The following is a 19,150-nucleotide window of genomic DNA, read 5'->3' as shown; positions in this document are numbered from 1 at the left end:
GCTTGCTGTCTGCCGTAATCCGCAACACCGACTGTAGGATTTTGCCCTCAATGTGTCAACGTTTGTTGGGCATGCGGCACAACATTTTCGGGTGTACCGATTATTCTATTAACAGTATCGATTACGACATACATACTGACACTATTGACACTGCGGGTTTCCAGTAACGGCTAATGGATATATTTTTCAATCCCGGGCTGTGCCGCCGTTCGGGCCGGAATATTGTTTACCGATGTGCTACTAATGCGAGACGGTTTAGAGATTTGGTGAAATGGTGCGTTTGAGAATTTTGTCGTTTTTTGGTCGCTTTTTATCTTTGAAGTGTTCCGGTATCACTGTAGAAATGATTGGGCCTTGATTTACCCAAGAAAAATGAGTTATATACAAAAAATCTTCAGTGCTTTAAGTGGATATGTCTTTCGATTGTACGGCTTAAGAACAGTTTATTAAATAGAACATTATTTACTGATTACTGAATCAGTCCATAAAGCAACCTTCTAACCGCTACAGTTCACAGCCAAAGAACAGTTTCCCAACAGCATAGAGCCTACCGCATTTATCTATTTAGAAACGAAACCCCTTGCCCGATCGCACCACATCTCGCCCCACTATTGTGATTGTTTCAGACATTTATTTTCTCCTTTTTTTAACCCATAGCTAAACAACATCCACATGGTGCGTTACCTCTTCGTGCCTGCCGACGGGTTGGCCGTGCACTGGTTGCCGCGGAAATCGATCCGTAACCGAACCCATATGGCAAGTGTGACAGGTTGGTTGCCGTCGTACCAACTACTTGATTTGGGGTAAAACAAAGCAACAACAACAACAACAGCAAAGATCAACAAAGATCTGTTCCTAAGGTCGCTCGGCCTAGCTATTCCGGCTAGATCCCGGGAAAACCCATTCGAAAGGAAAACATTCACATATCATGCACATATCGTTCGGTGATCGCGCTGGGACTCACAGCGTGCGAATGGCCCACAGTTTTTGTGCCGCGCTAGATGCTGTTCGACATCTTCGCCGGAGGCCTTACTGCGTTTTGCACGGTGCACGGAGGCAGTTATATTTATTTATTTATCTTAAGCTAATTGATTTTGTGTCACATTCTGTTTGCATAACGCGTACGGGATCGCGGTGCGTGAGATGAGTGGTTTGCTGGCTGGAAGCTGGACGTGTTGGACGTGTGTCTTCGTCGCGAGGATCAGTCGAGGATCAGGGAGGATCGTTTAAGACGCTGTCTTTAGTGGATTGATACGAGCAATTGCGTGATGGGTTTGGATGAATGAAACCATTTAATTGATGATCATCTCCATACTAATGATCGATTTTTATTATATTTTTACCGAATGAATGGTATCGTTCCGCGTAAAGTCTATTACTGATATTGCTTCGCAGCTTATAACAAACCTTTCGGCATCCGTCTTCTGATGTCGTAACCATTTTTCGATACACCACCGCTAAATCCCGTTTTTCCCGTATTTAACAGGCCCGAAAGCCGTCATCTCCTTTCGCCAATGTTTACCCATTTTAGAGTTCCAATCTGGAGTGAGAGAAAAAAAAATACACGAAATCAAACGAAGAAATGTGGTATGCCCGCATTAAAAAATGATTCCTCCGAATATTTGTTTATTCCGCTTCCGATATTCGATCAATCAAACGCGACAACAACCACAACTGCCGGGGAAAAAAAACTACAAAAAAACGTACACAAAATACATGTACATTCCGATCGTGTAAAATTCCATCGAAAAACGATGTTTAAATTAAATGGCGTCTTAAAGGATTTCGTACCAAGGCTTTGTGGGCCAGTGGTAAAACACAAACACACTGTCGGTTGGAATGAAACATCTTTTCTTGATTGAATAGCTGACCATACTATCTGCCACATCTGGTTACTTTTTCTTGGTTAAAAAAAAAATGTGCACCACCGTGGTTCGGTTTCTGGAAAACACGCATTTGTAAATATGTTTGGTGTATCACAGGGATAACCCGGTTCTATAACAGGAAAACTATGTACTTGGAGGAAGAAATTAATTTTCTGAACAATTCGAGAATGGTTCGTGAATGTGTAGATTGAAAACGAAGCCTTTTTATGGTGATAAATAATCAATTACTACAGATAACTCAATCAATATAATTTGGAACAAATTCGGCTAGAATTCTAGTACCATTTGTTTGCTTACTTTGAGCTCTTAGGTGATCCTCAGTTCCAGGCTATCCTTAGGTGATTAGTTACTCCTCAGTGTTGGCCGTACAGTGTTGGAAAATAGTCTTTGAATAGGGGATTACTCAACGCAATGATCGACTAATGACTAATGATCGTTGCTGACGGACTTCAGGAGTCTGACCACAGACCCATGGGAGCAAAGTGCAGAATCATGAAGGCCTTCGGTTTTTCTCATCAGCTACCGAAGCGAAATTCATGGTCCTATAACATTGTCGGCTCGGTGGGACGTTTCTTCAAAAGAATTCTAGCTTATTCGCTCGGGGATAGAGCTAATGGATCGAACAAAGCTTCTTACGCAGTTCTTTGGTGGTTTTGGCCAGACTTGCTATAAATCTAATTATTTGATAGTTGTACAATTGTGTCATGAACCAAAGGCTCCAAGTTAGATCCATCCGTAAGAGAAGAATCGCGGCCGTGCACGCCATTATCCTCAATGTTCAAGGGATGTTCTATCACGGACCATTCGCCGAAAGAACCTCGTGAGAGCAGTCTATCGGAAGGTGCTGTCGGAATTCTAAGAAAATCTTAGACATCATGGACACTTCCTCCTTGAATTTGCATTGTCATTAATTGGTGGGACGTTCCTGACAGACTTACAGAGCCTATCCGTGTGGCCATCTGAGAATATGCGGAACAGATCGTCCAGAGCCACTTTAATCAAATGAATCAAAGCCATTTTGCTAGCTAAGAGTCAAAGTTAAGAGAAGATTATATCATTGTACTGCCTCATAACGCTGGACAGTGTTCCTGCTATAACAAAAATCTTCCATTCATCCTTTTTTCCCGATAGTGACAAAGTCGCCTTGACAAGCTTTAAGTGGTATACTACTTTAAATAATTCTTATTTTATTTCTGGTACTGTAGCTCGCTTCAACAATCAAATAGACAAGTTGCCACTATTTCCCCGGTAGAAGCTCCATTTTGTGTTGCCACAAACCTCCCCAATGAATTGCATCATACTTATCACATTACCTGCTGTGCATGGGCGCAAATAAATTTGCCAATGAGAACATAATAAATCATAGAGACACACACACACACACACGCGTACAATGAACGGATCTAAACCATCCTCACCAGTTTAGAGCGGTCTTTTGGCACAAAAGTCGGTTAAATAAAAGCTGCATGAATCAATCGACCAACCCCGTTCCCCCGGCGGTGGGGCTGTACCGGTGGTGCGGGGGGAACCGGGAAAGCAAACAAAAATGGAAACCCACCGAGAGATACGCAGCCCGAAAATCGTCACCTTTTTTTATCGTCGACGGTGGCCCCGGGCGAGGCGCGTTATCAGCCGAAATCGAAATTCGAATTCGAATTCTAATAAACAGTATTAATGTATATAATGCCTCGGATTGATAAAACTCGTTAGTCACAGATTGGGTAGCCGGAACGTCGGAACGTGTTCACCGGCAGTCGGAGTGTGTGTGTTTACCGTGGTTAAAGAGTTGAGTGGTTTTTTTTTGGAGCAATAGTTCGATAGTTGTTCGTTGTGTCGCGGTTTCAGTGTTCGCGTTTGAATTGGTGATCGATGTGATGTGTTGAGCACAGAACATATAACAAAGGAAAGGAAAAGTTACATTAAAATCGGGAATCGAAAATGAAAATGGGTTCGTCCAAGCGCAAATCGTCCTTCCGGATTGATGACATACTGCACCAGCAGCGAGTGGAACAGCAGAATCTGCTTTACCAGCATCATCATGCTGGCCGGCTAGCCGGTACCAGCACCTCGTCCAGTGATACCGGATCAGTTCTCGCGGCCGGACATGCCAGCACGGCCAGCAGCTATAGCAGTGCCCTCCAGAGTCATACCGTCGCGCCCGATTGTGGTACACCGCCGGGATCGCCCGCACTTGTCTCACCGCTAGCCGTCAGTACGGGGAGTAATGGTGCGTCGGTCCGTTCGGAATCGCCCAAAAAACCCACCGCCATGTATCCGGGGCTGCTGGACTTTTCCAAAAACGTCATACCGATCCCGCTTCAGTTCGGCATGCCGGCGTTCAATCCCCTCAATGCCGCCTATCTGGAGCACTATGCGAACGTGTTACACAAAGGTACGTTTGCTGGGTATAGTTCGAATTACTGTGCAAATTTAGTCCCCAAAATTACTCATGACAATTACAAGAAACTTTATCATATAATACACTTCAAACGGATTGCTCCTCTCGTATGTTGTATGAATGAATTCTTTCACAATAAAATGTGATCGAATAGCATGATAAGCCGATTCGTCTAATCAGTTTATCAAAGATGTGTAATTATTATTTTTAAGGGATATTTGCGAAATCAAACCAATAAGCTACGGCAACTGCAAGCACACATTAAGCTATGGTTATAAACCACCGATCAAAGCGTTGATAATACCATTGCCCCCCGATATCATTATCGAAATGGCACAAATCATGAAATAAAAAGTTCCATCAACAGCTCCCCATATTTTTTTTACCCCCCCCCCCCCCCCCCCTTATCCAACCGGCCCATCCCTTCCCCATTTTTCTCGAGAATATTTTGATCGCCATCCAGTGATCAGCTTCAACTATGCGAACGAACGCTCCTAGCTATGTGTGAGAAACGCACCGAAACGCACCGAACCGATCGTGCCGAGCAAAACGTGCCGTGGCAGTGCGGTGTCCGGGTTGTCCTAATCCCTTCGCCGTTAGTTTTCGTGCCGAGAATAAGGGCTATTGGTGCCGAATTCATTTCATACACTGCAGCAACATGAAAGGGACCGCCCAACGACGCATCGAACGAGTAATCTTTCACCTGCAAGATTTATTAATGCCCCGGTACGGCCCGGTTACGCCGACTACTGCTAATCGAGCTGCCAATTGATTTACGGCTATCGGCCTCGACCACCACCCTCTGCCTCTGTCCTGCCCTGTGCGTTTACGGCTGGGGACAAAATGGGTTGTTGTTATTTGCACGGTTGCGCCCGTTTGCGTGATAAGATGAAGTGTGTGTGTGTGTGTGTGGTTCTGGTGTTTTTTTTTTGCTGGCAGCGCTGGCTGCAGGCGGTTATTTGGGATTGGTTTCCAGAAGCTCCCCATGCGCACGGTGGTTGTGCCCGAGATTGATGTTTTTATAGCGTTTTGGGTGGGTTTACTTCCGGGTGTCACTCAGGGGGGGTAGTACTGCGGTGAAAGTATGAAAAGCGGTTGGCATACGAGCAAGGGTTTTGTTAGGTTACAGAGCAGCACGGATGAATATGTGTCTGAGTTAGATGTTCGAATCGGCGATATAATTGGCGAAGAATGACAAATATGAGCTGTTAATGAGCACCGTTATGGTCCAGATTGTTAGGAGGTCCTCTCCTATTAATACCTGAAATTCTTTTGATAATAATTAAAATTATTTATCTATACTTTGGCAAAATCAGTACATATTGGTAATGATTGTAACATTGTAGACCTTATTGTAGTAATACACGACAGTAGTTAGGTACAAAAAGCTCAATTTTAAATATCTCATTGACGAAGTCGTACATGTTTCGCTTGCGACAATAGTTATTCCTCTAAATGATTCTTGTAGGCCAGCCTTTTATTTAACACACTCTTAGATATTTTTATACAATTTCTTTTCAAGCCAAATCACTTATTTTGTGGTCAGAATTCGTGTCATTGGTTGCATTCTTGCATCTGCAAAAATGTGATTTCTGGTTGATTCTGTTCGTTCAAGTCCAACGGACTTGGAGGATTGCATTTAACATTACTTTGCACTTAATTGTTACTTTGTAAAATGGAAAGAAAATTTGAAATTGAATGCGATACAAGCTTACAGAGTTAAGAATATTTTTTGATAGTGCAGAATGGACTGAAACGCGAGGCCAATAGAATAGGATTGAGCATCAATGCGACGAAGACAAAATACCTGCTTGCCGGAGGCTCTGACCGCGATAGAACTCGACTCGGAAGCAGAGTATCAGTTGACGGAGACGATCTCGAGGTGGTAGAGGAGTTCTGCTACCTTGGTAGGATCGTAACTTCAGACAACAACGTATGTGGCGAAATCGAGAGAGCAGGGGAATCGTGCCTACTATGGACTCCACAAACTCCTGCGATCCAGAAGACTCCAACAACACACGAAATGCACGATTTACCTCACCTTGATATCCGGTAGTCCTCTACGGGTACGAGTTTTGGACTATGCTGAAGGAAGTCGCCAATGCACTCGCCATTTTCTAACGGCGGGTGCTAAGGACTACCTTTGACGGTGTGTGCGAGCAGGGCGTGTGACGAAGGAGATTGAACCACGAGCTAGTTGAACTGTTTGGCGGTTCCTGGAAACTGATTGGAGACCTGGCCATGTCGACACGACGTGCTCAATCCTGAGCAGGCCAAGAAGAAGAAGAAGAAGTGCAGATTGCTTGTGTGCTATTGCTAATTTTTGAAATTTAGATTTCATTAAATTGAAGGACAGGTTTTATTGAGTACAAAAAGTTCAAGAGAAGAAATGAGGGACTCTAAGATGATGATATTGTTGTTGAATTTAGAACATGGATACATGGATACATACGGTCCGATGGTATGGCGACAACGGCGCTGATCTTCATGCAGCAGGACCGGGGTTCAAAACCCATCCGGACCGTCCCCCCGTAGTGAGGACTGACTATCCAACTACGTGGTATCGGCAGTCTAGTAAGCCATTTGATGGCCGGCATGAACTTAGAGGTCGTTAAGCCAAAAAAATAAAAATACACGAATGATCATGTGACGGCAAACATGTGATCAAGGCGACAAAGGCACCAGTGTTCACAATTATCGCTGAATTAGTTGAGTTATCTATGCTTATCTAAGCAATAAGCAATTTTGTCGAAAGTTTTGCAGAAATCAATCAGGAACAGTCATTATGGCGGGACGGTCCGAATGATATTTGTTATCAACGATAAAATACAGAATTTTAAGCATATTTTTTTATTTTTTATTAATATACAACGGCCAGCCTGTACTGCTTACAATCAAATTATAAGTAAAATACACCTTCCATCTGAGCTGGAAAATATTTCCTCCACCGAACCGTGAAAGGGCTCTATATCCCGAGTTGAGTTGAAGTTGAACGCATAACTCTTAAAAAAGATAGAAATTCAAACCAAACAACAAAAATCCCCCAACTTATCTGCAGATGTTCCAAATTGTCAGGTTAATAGTTTTAAATACTTGAAAACTACTTGCAATTGGGAACATGTCAGCATGGTAGTATGAAAGAATTTGCGATTCTCGTAGTATCTGGATGCACTATTGCATACTTAAAGGCTTTTTAAAATGTTTAAAATTAATCAAAAATAACATTTAATACATCTTCTCAGCAGTCGATTATGTTAATAGCTTATTCACTCTTAACACATTCAGAGTTCCGACGGCAACTCATGCCAACCTCTACAATGCACCAGACACGAGGTTCAATAAAGCGACAGATAAACATTTGCCTAACCATAAAAAGATTACACAATCGAACTAATCTAACACATTCATAGAGGCGCATCCACTCGAGCCACCGTCGCAGATCGATCTTCAATCCTGTACGATCGCATCTGTATCGAGTGCAGCCGTCGCCGGCAACTGTCGACCCGGGTTGTATTACAACAGTGTAAGCAAATGCATATGCAAACAAACGTGTCTGCCTGAATGCAACCCCCCCCCCCCCCCCCTCACCCCCCATTCCGGACTGACGCCATCGAGTTTGTCAACTTATTTGATCGCAGTTGTTTCGAATCGGGAGTCGTGGGTACCTACCGTTCGGCTAAACCGATTGAACAGCGATCGTCCGTGCAATCAATCTAAAGTTAAATAAAGGCTCCTGGCGCCACATTCAAATCCCCAGCTCAAACAACCCCACTAATGCTGGGTTTTATTTGCTGCTGGCTAGAAGAGCATTCATTCGGGCTAGTCATTTATGGACACCCCGGTTGCTGATCGGTTGTGTGTGAGGTTACCTTCGAAGCGCTCAGGCACTCAGTACAGTGGAGCCGCCAATAGACGCAAAGGATTAACTACTGTTCGTTTTTTTTTATCATAGATCACACATCATACACACACAATTTTTTCCCTGGAAGGGAGGAGGAGGAGGAGAACGGTGGAGTGGAATGGGCACGTTTCACCCTCGGGACACATTATCACTATGCGGGAACAACCCGGTTTACCCGTTGTCATCGTTAGATGCGGTCGATGTATCCCAAAATGCCTTCCAATCGGCTGATAAACCCGTCCCGATGAATACGCCAGACAGACGACGCCCGTCAACTTAATAGCAAATAAGGGCAACAGAAAACACCGACTGAATGATTATGTTTAATTGTGTCTTTGTCTCTCTCTCACACTCACTCTCCCTCCCTCTCTTTCCTTTGCCACACCAACCCAATGGCAGGAAAATGTGGACAACAGCCGCTTATGCTGCCGTTTCCATCACCTGTGTGAAATCAAACACGGGTACGGGGCAACACACCGTCGTTGCCCAATCGAGTGCAGATAAATCATGTTATTCCACACCAAATGTGACACGGCCAAGACCGCGCACTCATCATCCAAATCACGGCATCGGTACGACTATTTGCGATCACTGTTTATCTATCCTACCAAGCACGGGTGAGCCGCGCTAGCCCTTTTGCCTATCTTTCGCGCTATCAGGGATTATGGATTCGCCGAACCGTCGTGCCGGGAACACTAATCAGATACAAACGGGAGGGCTGTATGATTTTGCGGCATTTGCTGTGCTAGTTGGTGGGAAGTGCGATGAAGTGCGTATGAAGTGGCCGATGTTCCCGATTCGACTCGCGCCAGATCTCAGCCCCTGATCGGCGGTGGTTGAATATTGGAATGACAAACGATTGTTAAGTTGACTTTTCGCTCGCCTAGGTGCGGATAGATAGGTGGAACGAATAGATTCTTTTGGTGTCACAAAAGAGGGATTTTAATTGTGACACTAATATAAAATTACCAATAAATCATTTGCATTAACAATTTAACCAATTGGGAAGTTACTTTGAGAGAAGGTTTCATTCCTACAACCAGGAGATGCATGTTACAAAACCAGAGTTCTAAGAGAACTAGAGACAATCAGGTACGACACTAGATATGGCTATTGTACAATGAAACTTTCGCATTTTTTCGCTCATTATGGGCCTTGACGATCAGTTGCTACTCCTTGTACAGAATGACTTGCTAATTACCCTTGATAGAGGCTGTAGTGTGCGGACTGATTATCTAAATACGTGGTATCAGAAAGTTTATTCAAGCTATTCGATGGCTAGCGTGAGCTTACAAGGTCGTCAAATGAAGAAGACGAAGACGGATGCGACTACAAAGATCAGCTCAAGGGTTAGTTTAGTTTATGAACGAGACACAATCACCGTCGCTAAGTTATAAAGGTCTCTTACGCTTTCTGAGCTTCGTCTTGTACATGGATGAGGAGATTTATGTATCAATGTCGGCAAGGAGTGTCATCGTATCTTTCCTGATTCCCGGTTTTACGGATGATTTAAGTTTCATCAGGCAATAAACGATCGATTTTGCTCATCTCTTTTTGCCGGTTTTTAGATAGCAGATGGATAGACAGCACTTTTACGATCCTGGATCATCGAAGAAAATTTCTTACGATGAATCTTTCTTTAATCCCAACGTTGTTATGCTATCGCTTCTACAAGCACATACTATTGGGTAGTTTGTATAGCCTCATTAAATAATTTACTAAACCGTACCAAATTTCTTCAAACGTCCCAAACAAGACAACAAAAATGGGTTACATTTTTACGCTGCGTAAGAAATTTATCCGCACATCATTGTCTCGTGCTTTCGTCGTGTCCCGCAAGCTAAACCGAAATCTCTTCCGGCAAAGCCAAACCGATAGATAACAGCTGTCAGCAGCACGGGTGTAATATACTCCCCTATCATTTACCAAACCCGATAGCACCAACCTGATTCGAGTTTACTTTCTTTCCACACCCTACCGCCCGCACAGACCCGACCCGATTTCGTCTTTATCGTTTCACTCGATTAGCGAAAATTGCACCCTAAATGGGCAGTGATTTTTTTTTGTGTGTGCCACCGGGCAAATACACTGTGCGGAACGATGATCGTACATCCCAGAGAGTTGGTCGTGTTCAGGAAACCAAAAATAGTTAAACCATTGGAATCCTGATAGTACATGGGTAGAGTAAATTCTATCTAAATTTATACGGTTTAAGAGAGTGTTGGAAAATAAGGTTCTCTTCCCTGGGGGGTGACTCCTAACATCCTTTGCAAACTGATGGGGCATGCAGGATAATTGATACAAATTAAATCAAGCTTCCTACTGCTTACGGCACCGGTGGCAGAGATCGGAAAGGGGGAAAAAAAGATAAATAGCGTCAGCCGCACGAAAGTGCACACAGCCCACGGTCAGATTGAGTCAGTGAGACACCGATTCGGGAGACGACTTCGTTACGTATGCGGAACAGGAAATGGTGCCGTATTTGTTGCCGCATCCATATCCTTGGGAGCGAAAAACACAATTCCCGTGCAGTCGTATAATGTAGTGCAAACAAAAGTTTTGCGTCACGATTTTGTTCCCTTACATGCTGCTGCTAAATAAATTCGGTACCGGGTTTTTGTTTTTCTTTCCACTTGCAGCCTCACCACGCGTTTGGCCGTTCTATCCTCACCCGTACAGCTATCTGCTCCCTACCTGCGGCTCCAAGCGGAAAGGTGGCCAGGTTCGGTTTACGCCCCAGCAGACGCAAAGTTTGGAGAAACGATTTTCCAACCACAAGTACCTTTCGCCGGAAGATCGTCGAAATCTTGCGATTCAGCTTAAGCTGAGCGATCGACAGGTTAGATATACATACACCAGCTAGACGATTGTTGTTGTTGATGCATACATTCGCGAGAGGATTTATATCGATTTTTTTTTATATATATTTTTTCCGACTCACACAGGTCAAAACGTGGTTTCAAAACCGTCGTGCCAAGTGGCGAAGAGCCAACAGTGGATGCCAATCGACGGACGGGCATGGTGCGTCTGATGGTCCGATGGGAGATGCAGCCAAAATGCCGTCCAGTGCGGGGACAAACGGTGCGTCTAGCCGTGCCCATAAATACTCGAGCGAAAATGAGGAAGATGAGGGTGCTGATGAAGGTGTGCCCCGGTACCATGGACGAAGAACTTCCTCCTCGATGGATAGCTACTCGGACCGTGGTTCGAGTGAGGAGCGTGACGATGAAGAGGACGATCCGTCTGCACCGATCGATGTAATATAGCGTCTGTGTACGTACGTTGCTGTGTGAATTCGAATTAAGCATGTGACAAAGAGAATATATTACGTAAGGTAAAGCATGTGCGCTCTAGTGGTTGTATAAGGTGGATAAAATAAATGTAAAAATAGTTGCTAATTTATCAACTTTTTTTAGCACGTTTTTATGGTACCTTATTCACACTTTTCACAACAGCTTTTCTATGACCAATTCCAGCGTTACGAAATCCTTCGCGGCTTGAGTTTTGACGACCTTTGCTCGCATCATTGATCGCATTAAACGTCACCCGGTGTAGTCCATAGCTTTGCGATAACACACATACACACACACACCTCGCGTGCATTCGTGCATGATTCTAATAAAGCACCATCATCCCCCAAAATGTCCGGGTATGGCTCATGCTATCGCACATGTCTCATCGACGCGGTGTGATCAACGCGGATCAAAGACTATGGGGATTCAGTAATCCTGCAGACCTTAGAAGGTCCCGATGAACGATTCGATTTGTGCTTCTCATTTTCACACATTACGAGCGGCTCGTAACTGACGTCAACGATTTGACTTCGTATGGTTTCGGGCCGGGGAAGTGCTTAGCTTATGAGATATTTCAATCTAGCGCATCAACGCCACCATCTAAATCGTCACACATCGTTGATAACTAATCGATGTTCGTGTTTCGTGTTGATGTTCACCAAACATTCTTTACCCGCGATAGCGTCGCATCGATCGCCCTATCATTACCATCGATTTTAAAGCTGTTTACAGAACCCGGTGTGTACGATGTAGTAGTGTAGACCACCTGTTGACCGGTGCAATTAATGCTTCTGTGCGCGAATGCCCTACCGTCCAACCAACCTTTGCACCGGGGCACATTTTTTCCCCGCAAACTAATTGTTCGCGGTCGAGTCATCCAGCGGTTACGACGAATCTACGAATCACCACCATCAAAAGGATGATGTTATCGAAAGCTACGCTTATCATAATCACCATTGATAAATCGCATCGAAACGGGCAATGCGCGCGGGTGCCCGGACGATATTTTTGGGGATCGTGCCGTTATGGACCGGTTGCGGTTAAGAGCCCCATTAAGGGGGTTGTTGTTTTGTACACACGCCTCGAGGTTACCCAATTACTGCCCTTCGATCCGTTCGATTGACAGTCACTTAATCACCGAGTTCTGAGCTGGTCGCGCTGTTTGGGCTGGTCGGGTCCCCGGTGTCTAATCGGGGTATAAAGGTAATTGAATTTCATAAATAGGTACATTGAAGGATCGGCTAATGATTACATGGCAGACGTTGTAGAAGGTGTATCTACAACATCCTGCCGATGCTCATAACAAACCCTTTCCAGCCCAGCTTGCGGAAATGCTGCAACTAAAATTACCTTTGTCATGCACTATCAATCATTCAAAATTTTTAAAAAATATGGGAATTTTTTTTTATTTAGAGGTAAAAATTGGTTACAATTTTAAAAATTTCACATTTAAAAAACGAAACATGTTTCCAGCATTTCCCTTGAATTTTCATCTCTACGTTACTTCAATTTTGCTACCATTGATTAACTTTTTTTCTTGCAGAACAAAACCCTTTCTCCATTGTTGTCATTCAAATGTTGTGGTAACACAAGACTGATCTTTTGTGTCTATTTAACTCACCGCGATGATGATCGTTGATTACGTTTTCATCTGACAAAACCTAATTAAAACCCTCCTCATCCGATGCGGTGAAAAGTTGTCGGCCAATTTACAACAATGCAAAGTGTTGCACAATGTTTTTTTAGTAGTTTTATTATAATTTCAAATCGTACCAGCTTCCGCTTTAGTTCACCCTCGTTCACCAGCATCAGTGCCACATTGCCCATATACTAGCCGCGTGTTTCAAACGTTTACTATTCAGCTATCTATCTCTCTCTTACTCTCTCACTCTCTTTCTATCTATTTCCATTGCTCGTTCGTTCTGTGTTTCTTCATCGAGTTGCCTATGGGGGAAAACAATGGCATGCTGCGTTCGTGCAGTAGTGGTTCATCATTTTCGAGGTTGAATCATGGTGGCGAGATTCATGCGAGATGGGCCATCCGTACGGGCGCGGTGAGGCGGGGTGCGTCGGAGAACTCGCAGTCCCAAATCCGTCTGTATCAACAACCGTACTGTTTTCGAGTTTTTCCTCGGCCAAGCCCCGAAGCGCTGTAATTGTCGATTGATTGCACCGTGAAAATCTCGCTGCTTCTCTTGGCTCACAGTATCTGGAGAGGCGAATGCCACTATGGAACGATTTTGGAGAATGATTCGGTCAGAATGTAGTGAACCATTTTGCATGCTTATTTGTAGTGAGGTTATCAGAACTTGTTGGTTTTCTGTAAGGGACAATTATGTAAAATAATTGTACTCCAAATCATTGATCGAAGGCCCCATCTGAACACACCACGTTAATCGGACATGGCCTCTCAAGAGACCTTTTTAACGTACATTTTTTCGGCCATGTTCACCCTAGAGAAAAAAGTAAATTATCAATTCAATCTCCTCATCACTCAAAATGTTGTCTTTTATTGAATGTTTTCGTTAAAAAAAAATCTGTTCAGTCGAGGGATACAAAAAAACTTTATCGTAAAAAAGAGTAACCGTCCTGACTGGTCACCGTGAATATTTGGGGTCCTCTAAAACCATTACAATTCACAAACTAACAGCTCATGCTTAACAAGCGGATATTGGGGTAAGTTTGCCATATGGGCACGTGAGCCACCTAGTATTTGTACAGTAAAAAATCAATTAAACGACCAAGGGAATATACAGCATGGTTCGTACCTGTGACTAGATATAGTATACCAAATTTCATGGATAATAAAATATTTTTCTCTTGATAGTATGGCGGAGAGGCCGTCAAACTCAAATATAAGTAAAGAAGCCAATTTTTCTCACTTTAATCATATTTTTTCTGCCGATCAACAAAAATATTGTAAAATTTCAACCAGTTCAAAAAAGGCTATCAAACCCAAAGAAACAAAATTTAAAAAAACTGTAAATTACATGATAAAGTTAAGAGGAAAAGTCATCGTCGAGGTAAAGGAAGCTCAAAAAAAAAAATTTTTTTTACGGAACAATCGAATTAACTTTTGAGACAAGAATACCACTTTTAGAATACACTTTTCGCGGAATTTATTGATGTTTGAGCCATAAAAACGCAACCAAGAGATCAAAACTCTGCATTGGAATTCGAAACCCGATTTTTTTTTCATTACTAATTCACAGAGAAGCAGGATGGTGTGTACCTTTTGGCGGGTTAGGTCCCGAAAAAGGTGTGCCAGCAGCTAGAATGGAAACGGAAGTGAGAAATTTTTGGTGTACCTTGGTTAGACGAACCGTTTCAGAACACGCAGATTCACCGATAAAAAAAATTAGAAGCCCAAGAAGGTAAATCCTTCTTGGATAAATAAACACCCAAAAGAGGAGGAATTGCTGAACCTCATTCACCCCTAGAATATAGTAATTTCCACGGACAAAATATACAATATTTCAATAGACAGAGTGTTTTCCCCCATAGTTCACCATACAATAGCCAGAAGACCAATGAATCGGAATGAGAAACGCCACAAACGCACCACCCCCTCCGGAGGGTGGCCGAGGGAATGTTAGAGGAAACTCAAATAAAAAAAAACCAGATTGACCGCGCAATTCCATCACGTTCCATTGTTGTTAGTGCGCAGCATTGAGGGGTTGTGTGTGTGTGTGTGTGTGTTTTTTTTTATTTCGGACGTCTCTGCGCTTCCACCACAATCGCGTTGTTGCAGCAACATAGAAGGCGAATTCAACCTTCCCTTCCCATTCGATTCCTAACCCCTCATCATAATCTGCCATCTCCCTCCCCCCGCGCCGTTGGCGTTGACCGGGGAGCAAAAGAGAAAATGTGGATCAGTGTGCTATTCGATTCCGCGCCGTGATGTTGTCGGCGCCACGCGATCTTACCACACCGTAGCAAATACTGTTTGCGTGCCCACCATGTGCACCAGCATCTACGCAACCGGTCGGTACAGACGGCGACACAGCCACCGAGTAACGACGCCCGGAAGTCTACGGTGGTGGATGACGGTGGGCATTGCCTGTGCCCTTGTGCTACTGGCCACCATCGGAAGTGTTGTGCGGTGTCAAACGTTTATACGGCGTAAGTGGTGATGGTTGATCCGTGGCGAGTGAATATTTAAAATGGCACCGTTGAGTGTGTGGAATAAGTGTGGCAACATATCGTAGCATTTCAAAAAATTCTTCAAATAATGTTAGCAAAGATAACAAGTGCTAATATAGTGTGATCAATATCGGACCGAAATACTACAACCAAGAGGTGCAGCGGAAGTGCGTTCAACCCCGGGGGGAGACAGATCTATCAAAACCGCGTGCGATTTGGGCATGTAATATGCGTACCGATTGCGCAGTACAAAACCCCGGCCAACCGTGGGTTGTTGTGGCACGTTATCGGGATGGGCTATCGGCTATTTTTCACGGGGGTTGTGGAAGGGAGGCACAAAACCGATTTGTGCCATGCTATGCATTAATCATTATTGATTGGCACTTCGGAGGGAAATTGATTGGATGGCCCTTACAATAAAATTTAAGTGATCGAGCCCTGATTCGGGCTGATTAAAAAATGGTCAATCGTCGCGGGTGATCAAGATTCCTGTTCTACGGGGGTGGGAATTGTGTGCAGAGAGAGGTGGGTGGGTAAAGCAATAAATGGGTATTAAATTCATTTCGACCCGCAAGGTCCAAAGGTGCGCAAATGTGTACTTGCTGCTCTATTGGAGTAAGTGTGCTTTATTGGTGTGTTTTTTGGGAGAAGAGTTTATTTTTAAATAAGTTGTTACGTTCGCTCACCTGACCTACATTGCATTTGGATCGATTAGCATTATAAAAAAAGAACGCTTGGCCACAAAACGAAGCAAAAATACTATTAACATCGTAGCCTTCACGGTACACAAACGGCAGCTAAGGGAAGAAGATGCTTCAACAGAAACGCACATTTGCGTTTCGATCCATCCCGAAAATAACACAAAAAACACAAACCCCAGTACTGCACCCTCTCATGTTGCACTTTAAAGGTGTGTACCATACACCATGGCCTTCGCGTACTTCCGTTTCAATGATCTAGCCTAGTACCCTGTCATCGTAAAGGGGTTGAAGAGACGGCTAAATACGGCAAGGCGAAGAGAGAACGATACGGACGGAAGTGGAATGGATCCCATATGCGGAAAATGGCTTTCTGGATGGAGATCAAAGTGGAGCAGGGTGGAATATGCGGGATTCATTATTCCCGATTTACATAACATCGGCCTCTCTGCCTGCCTGCATACGTCTAGTATGATTTTGAATACGCAGCAATGATGATTGGCCCTCCTCTCAGCAATGTAGACGACGGTGGTGGTAAAGCGAAAACCAGTAAGACACAGCAAGCTCAAAGGGTAGTTTTTTAAACCATATCGAATGAGGGCTAAGAGCACTTCGGTGTACTGTTTAGGCACGTAAAAGATTATTCCAAACAAAAAATGCTATCTCTTCATCCCTTAACAATGCGATCCCGTGCGTGAGATTGAAGCATCGGAGCACGGTTTCGGTTTGCGTAAAGTGGTGAAAATACTGCTACACGCAATCGTTGCATGCGGTTGCTAGGGTAACGCTACGGGGAAGCAAGCGCATTCAATCGATCGAGGTTCGATATCAAGTGAGGATCAAGATTCGTAACATACTTATTTAATAGCGGTGCTGTAAAATTAAGCATGATAGAATGATATTTTAATGGATTCATGCGCTCGGCATGCTGTTTTTGGTTTTTTAAATCTGCGTACCAACCCCCACCCCACAGGAACGGCCAACGTTTGTCGCACGGACGATGAATGTCCGGTGCAGGCATACTGCGAACGGTACAACTCGGTCCACGAGTATGGCGTTTGTTCGTGCATGGCCGGTTACTTTGCCGTGACAGACAATAATAACACGCGTCGATGCTTGAGAGGTAACAACAGAAGTACTAGCCATTTACTAACTGCTTCGCCTTTTTTTTTTTTTTGGTAAAATTATTGAAACAATCTATGATAACGTCTTTCTTTTATTTAATCATTCCTCTAGCTGCAACTGAGATCGGCGACTACTGTCTACACAACGACCAGTGTCAGTATACGCTCAGCACGGGCAACTCGGAATGCCGGGATAATTCCTGCCAATGCGTCGACGGTGCGCACTACGTCGAGCGGGAAAAGCGTTGCTACAAGACGAGCTTTCTGGGCGAATACTGCCGCCTGACGAACAATTGCATCGGCAACGATACGTACTGCCGGGATGGGATCTGTGTGTGCACGCCGGGCAAACATCCAAACACGGACCGCAACAGGTGCCTGCACGATGCCAAGCTAGGGGATCAATGTTTCCGGGACGAGGAATGCGTAACGGATAATTCACGCTGTTCGCAGGAGATTTGTACGTGCCGCGTCAGTCACGTGCTAAACGAGCAGCGGAATCGTTGTTTACCCAGTACGTATACGATGCGCACGATTTATTTCGACCCGTGTAATAAATCCGCGCAATTTGCAAATGCTAATAATATTTCTTCCTCCTTCGTTTCGTTTGCAGTTGCGAGCAAAATCTACGATCTTTGCGAGGAAAATATTCAGTGTCTGTACAACATTCCCCACTCGCAGTGTCGCATCACGACCGGTACGGACGGTATAACGGCGGGACGATGTACCTGTGCGAGTCGATTCCACGAGGCAGGATTTGTATGTACATTTTTCTACTTATTAATAACCGCCTCAACGCTAATGCTCTTTCTATACCACAGAAATGTGTTTCTTCGGTGCATCTGAATGGAATCTGTGAAGTGAACGATAATTGTGTCGATCGAGATACGGCTTGCTTCCATGGACGCTGTCGCTGTATCGATCATATGATCGAGGTGGATGGTATCTGTTCCGGTAGCTCCACGCTGAAGCGCGGCAGCATACTGTTTGGGTTGGCACTGCTCATCCTGCGAAACTGTCGCGGTGGCTTCAGCTGACCGTGACAAATATGGCGCCAAAAAAAAAACCCACGAGCACATTACACCAAAACATTTATGAAAAAAATCTCATACTTTTAGTATTTCACTAAAAATACTCAGTAACTGAAAGTAACAACGGAGCTGCAGCTCGAAATATTTAATTCCATGCTAATAAATAAAACGAAAATCACCTCATTCATTCATTACCAAAATGGAAACCAATGAACTCCTTATTTAGCATGGTACGTTGCCGTATGCTGAAAGTGGTTTATATTCGTATTGTACTTAAGAAATAAACACGTTTTTGTATAAGTGATGTTTAAATGTGACTTTCTTTTGTGTTACAGAATAATGATGTTGGTTTGATAATTGTTTCTACACCTAATTATCTACAGCATAATATTACTGTTTTCGATACCCTTTTCAGATTCACTTCACATTAATTTTCTGTTCAATACTGCTTTGTTGTTTTCGTTGTTGCAGAATAGTTACCGTAACTTTGCCATTTTATCCGCATTAAAATCATGCAATACAGATTTTGGAATCATTTCAGAAAAACAGTACACTAACCGGAGATTCAAAACCACCTCAACACGACCATGTTGGAATACTGTACACAGAAGAAGTTTACAGAATACTGTAAAAAATATCGATCCGGATTGTTTTTTATAAATATATAGATATACGC

The 19,150-nt window shown here is 43.8% G+C and overlaps 2 protein-coding genes across 2 annotated transcripts; both read left to right on the top strand.

The window, feature by feature from the left end:
• Positions 1 to 3,824: 3,824 nt before the first annotated feature.
• LOC126558609 (hematopoietically-expressed homeobox protein hhex) lies at positions 3,825 to 11,451 on the top strand. The gene is made up of 3 exons (XM_050214654.1): positions 3,825 to 4,278; positions 10,825 to 11,024; positions 11,131 to 11,451. The coding sequence occupies exons 1-3, from the start codon at positions 3,825 to 3,827 to the stop codon at positions 11,449 to 11,451; spliced, it is 975 nt and encodes a 324-aa protein (XP_050070611.1).
• A 3,971-nt stretch (positions 11,452 to 15,422) lies between these two features.
• LOC126565816 (prion-like-(Q/N-rich) domain-bearing protein 25) lies at positions 15,423 to 18,480 on the top strand. The gene is made up of 5 exons (XM_050223029.1): positions 15,423 to 15,600; positions 17,293 to 17,442; positions 17,556 to 17,957; positions 18,057 to 18,202; positions 18,265 to 18,480. Exons 1-5 carry the CDS (start codon positions 15,438 to 15,440, stop codon positions 18,478 to 18,480), a joined length of 1,077 nt encoding a protein of 358 aa, XP_050078986.1. The 5' UTR covers positions 15,423 to 15,437.
• Positions 18,481 to 19,150: the final 670 nt, after the last annotated feature.

The sequence above is a fragment of the Anopheles maculipalpis genome, chromosome 2RL, assembly GCF_943734695.1.
Source record: "Anopheles maculipalpis chromosome 2RL, idAnoMacuDA_375_x, whole genome shotgun sequence".
Taxonomy (NCBI): Eukaryota; Metazoa; Arthropoda; class Insecta; order Diptera; family Culicidae; genus Anopheles; species Anopheles maculipalpis.
The sequence above is the reverse complement of the archived record's forward strand: the minus strand, read 5'-3'. Positions and strand labels throughout refer to the sequence as shown.